General features: G+C 56.9%; 1 protein-coding gene across 1 annotated transcript in view; it reads left to right on the top strand.

Annotated features, from left to right (window-relative positions):
* The first annotated feature begins 3,530 nt into the window (after positions 1 to 3,530).
* The window catches only part of CACNA1G (calcium voltage-gated channel subunit alpha1 G), a 142,052-nt gene continuing 137,368 nt past the window's right edge, over positions 3,531 to 8,214 (top strand). The window contains exon 1 of the mRNA XM_058852357.1: positions 3,531 to 3,845. Coding sequence (XP_058708340.1) covers positions 3,610 to 3,845 — 236 coding nt within the window. The 5' untranslated portion in view covers positions 3,531 to 3,609. The remainder of the gene's footprint in view (positions 3,846 to 8,214) is intronic.

Here is an 8,214-nt window from a genome sequence, read left to right as displayed (position 1 = left end):
GGCTCCTGTATGGCTGACTCCAAATCCCACTACCACGCTGGAGCTGGAGCTGTTTTTGGTGAGCATCAGCTCTGCTAAACCTCCCCCTTGATGTCAAAATGCTTTTCCTAGAGAGACTGCTAAGGAAGAGAGTGCAGGGCTGTGCTTCCCCCAAAAACCTCCTAAACCATGTGGTAGAGCAGAGAAAGAGGGCTGTGCTAGAATGAAAGTGGGCCTGCTTCCTCTTCCTCCTCCTCCTCGGGTGTCCTTGTCAGGGGTCTGCTGAGTAATTGAGGGTTCATCTCAGCTGCTGTTGAGTGCATAACTGATGCTGCAGTGCATCAGTCCCCTTCCTCTTGTCCCTCAAAACCACCACAACCCTAAAATTCCTGCCACTATTTAAGCTGTCATTGGCTCACCCTCCTCCTTTCTCTCCTGTGCTATCTTTGGTCTAATTAGAAGGCCAGGACTGTGCATGTGAGGTGACTGTGACCTCGTTAGTTCCTTATGCTGTATTGAAATTTCTACTCATTTACATCCCAAATCCCTAAATGTGCAGTTCAGGTCTCTGGGGTCACTTCTTGCTGCTTCCCATCCTTCCCACCAAGGTTCTGGGCTGGAGCCCTGTTCCCTGTCCTTGACAGATCACTCCACTTCTGTCTGGAAGCTGAGCCCCCCTCAAACAAACCCCCTTTTCTGAGGAAGACGAATTCCTGGTCTAGCCTGGGCACAAGGGAAGGGCTCCCTGGGGAGATGCTGTGGGCTGGGGCAGTGCTGGCAAGGGCTCCCACCCTGAGACAGGGATGGGCAAAAAAACATCTTGGCTGGGCTGGGCTAGGCTCTGGGTTCTCATCCTTCTGAGATCCACAACCAAGATCACTCATCCCCTAGCAAGAACATCTTTTTAGTTTAGTATCTGTTCGTGCCAAACTCCTGTTAGGCTGGTGGTGCTGCCTTGATCCTCCTTGGATGCTTCACTTTAAATTTAGGCTTGACAGACCATATATCCTCTTCCTTTTTTCCTGTCCTAGCTGAAGGGAGAATGCTATTGGAGATGGGAAGGTTTGCATCGTCTCTCCTGTGTGATGTTGGATCCCTTTATAGGGCAGGTATCTTCTGAAGCAAAATGCTTTCAATTCTCACGGTGAGCATAATTCTTGAAAATGTATGCAATAAACAAAACGAACCAAATGTAATTAAAATGGAGACAGCATATAATCTGGTAACCCACTTAGAGGCTCAAAGCTTCAGCTTTAAAAAAATGTTTGCTCCAAATCCATTTAAATAAACAGACCGACACACAAAGGCTCTCTGTACATTATCGGGATACAAAGAGAATCGGATCAAAAGCAGCTGTGACCAGGCTGTACATATGTAGTGAGGAAATTGCTTGATCTGAGACTGCACCTTGTACATGCAAATGTGTTTGTGGACCTTCCCAGCAATTACATTTGTACCACAGCCGAGCTGTTGGGCTGTGCTCTGCCAGGGAGCAAGGGCTGGTGTGTGCCCCACTGCGGGAGGGCTGGCTGGGGGCTCAGGGAGCTCTTGCTTTGGCTGCTCTGTGCTTTGGCTGCTCTGTGCCTTGGCTGTGGCAGGGAGAAGCCAAAGACAGCCGAGCTTTGCCCCTTCCGTGCACACGCCGCATCCAGAGTGGGGAATCGCTCAGAAACCTGGGGAAAAAATGGGAGTCCCTGTCCTTAGCACCTGTGTCGTAGGCTGTCCCCTGGCCTGGTGCCACACGTGCCATCTGCTGTCACACCAGTGTCCCTCTGGACTCGCAGGAGGGGCTCCTGGCCCTGCACGGGGTGCTGTGAGGTTTGAATCTCGCCTGCCTGGGCTCACAGCTCTGCAGCAGAGCCTGGCTGGCCTTGAAGTTTTGCCAACAGCCGTGTGACTCGTCTCGGGCTGGACAGCACAGGCTGTGAATCCAAGATCAAGTGTGCTCCCAGGCCAGCAGGATTTGGCCAAGAGAAGGCACTTTGGGTCAGACAGGAGCATCTGCCTGTTGTTCTTGCAGGTGTTTTTGGACTAGCTGGAGCTCTTGGGAAGGACATGCTCATATTTATATAAATACGATGGAGCAGCTATTGGGGGAGGGTGAGAAAGGTGTTTGCAAAGCGGAAAAAAAATTCTAGGCGTTTAGAATCAGGGTCCTGGCTCAGCCTGGGGATGCCAAAACGCGGGGCGCTGGCAGAAAATCCTTTAGTCGGGTCCCTCTGGAGGAAGGTCTGACTCGGCAGTGGTCGGGAGCGCCCAGGGGGCCGTGCCCCCCGTTCGGGGCCGTGTGTCCCCCGCCTGTCCCCCGGGGCGTTGGCGGCTCGTCCCCGTCGTCGGGTCCGGCTGTCGCCGCGGCCGGGACTCGCACCGGCAGAGGGAGCTCCGGCCGCATCCTCCGAGCCGGGGCGAGCGGCTTCTCCCACGGCTGGGGGGCCACGGGTCCCCCTCCCCTCCTCGGGGCCAAGCCCCTCTGCGGGCTGCTGGCCGGGCTCGGGTCCCCGAAGGGCTCGGGACGGGATGGCCACGCTGGAGCAGCCGGGGACTGACTGGGAGGGGGGAACACCGGTCCGTGACCCACAGGCACCGAGCCCAGCGGCACGGTCTCCGCTCTCAGGCGGGGGAGGACGGGGCAGGACGGAACCCCTGAGGACCCGCAGCAGGGCGAGCAACCCGTGCAAGGCTCAGGCAGCATTCGGGAGGGCTCCATATCGCCTCCTGCATATCTCTCGGCACTTCGGCCCTGCCAGCCTTGCTCTCCTGGCGCTCTTGCCTCCCGCAAGAGAGACAGCGCCGGGCGGTCTCCCCCTTGGGCGATCTCCCTCTTGCCTTCCCTCGGCTCCTCCCGGCGCTGCAGTGTCCCACCGGGGGCTGCCTCCGCCTAACGCGGCCTGGGGCTCTCCCGCTCTTCCCCGCGCCCGGCTCTCGGTGTCCCCGCTGTCCCCCGCAGGGCAGGGGGTGCCCGGTGCCGGTGCCCGGGCGGGTGCGCCCCGTCCAGCCCCGGCGGGGAGCGCGCTGCCCGTCCAGCTGTGCCCCGTGATTGACACGGGCTGCAGCCAATGGGGAGGCGCTGGGGGGCCGCGGGCGAGCCCCCATTGGCGGCGGGGGGAGGAGGAGCCGGGACTTGAAGTTGGAGTGAGGGATCCAGCTGTGCGGAGCGCTCGGCTCGGCGCGGCCGCCGCGGGAGCATCCTCCGCCGCCGCCCGTCCGCGGGGCGCCGGGCAGCATCCCCGCCCCGCCCCGGGCAGATGTTGGGGAGCGGAGGTGACAGGCAGAGCCGCTAAGGGCGGCCCGCCCCGCGGGTGGGGGCCAGCACCGGCAGCGGGGGCCGCCCCGCCGCCGCCTCCCTGCCCGCGACTCGGCCGGCTCGGGTCCCCGAAGGCACGGCGAGGAGGAGCTACGGAGCCCGCAGACGGCAGGGCAGGAGCAGGGGGGGCGGCCCGGCCCCGGCCCCGGCGCGGGGCGAGGCAGTGGCTCGCCTGGCCATGCCACCCCGGCGCTGAAGCCGCCCCGGCGCTGAAGCCGCCCCGCCGCAGCCTCCAGCCCCTCGGCCCCGCCATGGCCGCGCCGCTCTAGGCGTCCCAGCGGCTCGCCCCGCGTCGCCCCGGTTCCCCCGGGGCCGCCGGCCGGAGGATGGACGAAGATGGACCTCGAGCGGCCGAGGAGGAGCCGGGCAGAGCCAAGACTTTCATCCGCCTTAATGACCTGTCCGGGGCCGGGGGCCACCTGGGGCCGGGGGACAGGGAGGCGGGCAGCGGCGACTCGGAGGCGGAGGCGCTGCCCTACCCAGCACTGGCCCCCGTCGTCTTTTTCTACCTGAGCCAGGAAAGCCGGCCGCGGAGCTGGTGCCTCCGGCTGGTCTGTAACCCGTATCCTTTGCAGGTGTTCGGCCCCGAGGTAAGCCCCACGGGGCCTGCACGCACCCGGAGCGGCGGCAGGGCGGGGGACACCTCCCGTCTAGAGCCCGCCGGGTGATGGGGAAGGAGCCGGGCTTTGGGAGGACCTGTCACCCGCCGTCCCTGGGGTGGCGGGGGACACCCGGCGGAGCTCGCCCCCTCGCCGGTGCTCGGCCGGGAAGTTTTCCGCTCTGTTGCAGGGGCTCGGCGGTCCGTGCCGTGCTCCCCTTGCCGGGCCGCAGTGCCGCGGGGGCTTCAGCGCTCCGTTCTACGGGGACTCGGAGCGGGAGCTGCTGGGGACCACCCTCTCCGGGGATCGACCATCTCTGGTCCTGCTCCCCTAACACACTGAGGGACCCTATAACCCCGCTCTCTTGCCTTGCAGATCGGTTCTTCCTTCCTGACCCCGTTTCTTGCCCATTTTAGGCTCCCTGGTCCCTTGCCTGAGGGTTTGGGAGACGGGTGCAGTCGAGAGGGAGGCGGAGGTTTTGGGGGTTGGGTTGCTGCCCAGCTCCAGGGTCCCTAAATAATTCTGGGTGTTTGAGGCCCGTTGAAGGTCCCGTTCTCTGCAGTCCCCCGGGGGATGCTCCTGGTTTGGAGGGGTCGGGGCAGGGTGAGGGGCACGGTCCCGGTGTGCATTGGCCAAAGGCAGCGGTTTGCCAGATCCTGGGGTGAGCCACAACCCCCCAAAGGCTTCTGATCTCCTTCCAAGCTCCCTGTCTGCTCTGGCACAGGCCGAGCTGTTTAGTCAAGTTTAAGCTTTGAAAAGAAGGGGAGAGGAAAAAAAAAAAAAAAGAAAGAAAAAAAGAAATAGAAGAGACAGTAGAAAATTCTTTTCTTTCTACGGTCTTGATGTCTTTAAAGCTTTCCTTTGGAGCTGAGTTGCAACCAGCACATGGCTTGTAGCATTCAGAGTATTTTACCATCCCCAAAATTCCAGTTTCATTTATTATTTGCAGAAATATAACCCCGAAATGAAATAAAGTGAAGCGATGTGGCTTCCAGCAGGGGCTGGTCCAGCAGAGGCAGCCGCTTCCCGGGAAGTTCCCGCGTCTGTGCTGTGCTGGCACAAGCGGCAGGCAAGTAGGTCTGGGTAGCAGCCCCACGTCTGGAGGGTGAGAGGCTGTGCAGCAGCAGGGAGGACATGTTACATGGTACCAGAATACCCTGTGCTAATCCTTCTCCTCTCCTGGTGTGCGGGAACTGTTAGGGATTACATCTCAGCTGAGGTTGGTGCACTTGGGAAGAGTGGTGAGGGTCTGCTGGAGTTGTGAATATCGTTTTACTTGAGCTCCAGCAATGATTTCTCTGATAAATAGGGTGTCTTCTCTCCTAAAATGTCCCCCAGGAGGGAAAAATCCAAGATTTCTCTTCCCAGTCATGAATACTCTCAGCAGCAGAACTCTTTCAGACCAGCTAAGCAGTTCAAAGCTGCCTTTATTTAAACATCTTAGGAAATCTCGCAACTTTGTGAAGCCTTCTGTTTTGGAAAGAAATATTAACAACAGGCTGCAAGTCAGTGTGTTCTTGTTGCCTACTATGACTAATAATATTTATGATCGCTGGTTTAAATATGATTCCAAGTCTCTCTGTTAATTTTTTTTTTTTTTATTTTTAATCTTTGAAATGACATTTTGAATCTGATGTTAACACCTGCATGTTTTTGTGTTTTCAGTAAAATCCCCCACCCCAGTAGTGTCTTGAAATGTGTTTTCTCCTCTATGGCTGCAAAAACAAGCTGATTAACTTTTGTCCTCGGAAAATTAGTGGTATTGCGGACACCTGCAAGCATCACTGCAATCCAGGGATGAGCATTAAGTGCATTCCCACTAGCTGGGATTTTTGTTACCAATTTTTCACTTGTTACTGCCAGTGAAAGAATCTTGCTGGGAGTCCCAGGGCCACGAGGGTGATGCTGTGGATCTTTGAGTCATGTGGTTGCGTGCAGCTGTTTGCTTTCAGGGTCACTGACCCAAAACTGGGGGAGTTTGTTTAAAAACAACACAAAAAAAAAAACAAAAACAGTCCAGCCTGTAGAAGAAAGGAACACAGTAGCTACCTTGGTACCTGCACTGTGTCCCATCACTTGCTGGGCTGTTCAGCAGGGCACTGTCTTGCTCACCCCTTTGCCTCTCTACCACTCAGTGCTGGAGCTGAGCCTGCTCTTGTTTATATTTATTACTTTTATTTTGTTTTCTTTAGTGTGGCAGTCCTTCTCAGGCTGTAATCTAGGAATCGTGCCCCAGTGTTAAAACCATGTAATCACGTTGCTGGAAAGTCTTTGTTGCCAGCAGCTGCCCTGCAGAGGAGTGACAGTGCTTTGGCTAACGTGGCTGGTGAATCCTGCCCCAGCTCTGGGGAGTCTGGAGCTTTCACTGCCTTCTGCCACTGTCTCAGGTGGATTTTTACCTTTCTGCACTGGCTCTTGCAGAAACTGGATGGGATGACTCTGGTTTGAGCTGTGCTTGTGGGGATGCAGAGCTTGGGGCTTTTCCAGGCACATTTGTGGTGCTCTTATCTGACTGATAAAATTTACTGTTGATGGGGCATCAGGAGGAGGGGCAGGACCCACTCTTGCCCAGGAGGGATGATTTGTACCCCCAAAATGCAGCTGGAACTCCTGGGATTCTGTTCTATATCCCTGTCTAGGCAGTTTGTGTGGCTGGGTTAGGGGAGGGTGATGGCTGAGCTTGTGAGTATCCAGCAGGGATTCAAAGTCCTTTTGAGGAGGTTTGTTTTGGGGTTTTCTGCCATGTTTCTGTCTAGATCATTCTCTGCCTGGACCAGGGAGCTTTTTCTCTTGCTGTCTGGAGCAGGGATATGGGGTACTGTGTTGCTCTCCTGCTCCTCCTCCCCTTTAGGGCTAGAAAGAGGCAATGAAGTTTGTCCTGATCCAGCAATCTTCCAGAGCCTGAAACCTTGGGATTTTTAACTCTAAACATGTACCAGATGTACCAACCTGTATTTCCTGGCCACTCCATTGTGGTCTTTGAGTGAAAACCTCTCTGGGAGCCATGAGGACCTGAGAGGACAGGCCTGGATGACAGCCTGTATATTCTCTAGGGTGGAAGGTTCTTCCCTGGGTGAGAACTGCCTGGGTCAGGAGGGAAGAAGGAGCAGGGGACAAGTTTAGTTGTCACAGTGCTGGACCCACAGGCTCAGAGATGGGGAGGGCTGTGGCACATGCAGGGTGTCCTGGTGTGCTGGCAAGGCTGTGAGAGGAGAAGCTGGAGTCTCTGAGGGGGAGAAAAGAGGAGGCAAGCTGGTTACTTGACTTTCACTTGTAAAATGAAAGCACCATGAAGGATGGGAAGATGAAAGGCTGTATCAGGGTCTTTGCCAGGCTGCTCCTCTGATCAGAGACAAGAAATGAGGCTATTTCTTGAGAGTTGTGGAGTGATTGAAGAGCAGGGACGGAGAAAGTGGGGAGGATGCTACCACTTGGCATTAAGAGATCTGAACAGAGAAATAACAGTGTAACTGAAAGGATCTGTGATATCTATTGTAGTACTGAAACTGCCTCATCCCTCACGCCTGCCTGCCTGCAGAGCGCTGCTGCCTGGAGAGCAGCCTGTGTCAACGGGGCGCCACAAAAACCTGCTGGAAGGTGCAGCCATTCCTGGGGACACATATCCAAATTGGCTGAAATCCTGTTTTTTTCCTCCTGGTTTGGAGGGTGAAGGGCAGCTCTGCAAATTCCCTCTCTGGGAAGGGGAGGCTTGGGTGATGCTGGGAGAAGTGCTCCCATCCCACCTGGGGGTTTGGGAATGGCTTTGGCAAAGAAACATTTCTTGATCAGGTCACAGAAATCAGCCCTGCCTTCTGTCTGCAGTAAAGCAGAGAGGATTCTTCCAGCAGCTGCCTCGCATGGCTCTGCTCACTCCCCAGGTGACCAAAGCTGGGTCCTGGAGAGGTGCTGATTGACCCCAGCTCCTGTTGGAAGTTGCAGGTGCCCAGACACCTCCAGGAATGGGTCTGGAACCCCCAGGGCTTCATGGTGAGGTGTAGCTGAGCTCTGCACCAGGCTGGCTCACAGGATGGCTGGAGCTGCTGTGCTGGAATATGGTTCTTCATGGAAGGCAGCACTGGTCCCTCTGAGGGCACTGTCAGCCCCAGCTGAGCTCACCCTGAGCCCTGCTCTGTGTTGGAACCACTCTGTGCTCGTCTGGCTCCTCCAGCTCTTCAGGAGGGACATGTCTGTGTGTCTGTCTGCACCAGAGCTGGGATCCCCCTGCCTGCTGGGGATGGGACCTGAGGCTGCTGAGCTGGGCTGTGCTTTGGGCTCCCCAGCCCCAGCAGTGCCCCTCAGTAGCCCTTCCCATGGGAATGCAAGTGGAACTCC

This window comes from Poecile atricapillus, chromosome 17 (genome assembly GCF_030490865.1).
Source record: "Poecile atricapillus isolate bPoeAtr1 chromosome 17, bPoeAtr1.hap1, whole genome shotgun sequence".
NCBI classification, from domain to species: Eukaryota; Metazoa; Chordata; class Aves; order Passeriformes; family Paridae; genus Poecile; species Poecile atricapillus.
The sequence above is the reverse complement of the archived record's forward strand: the minus strand, read 5'-3'. Positions and strand labels throughout refer to the sequence as shown.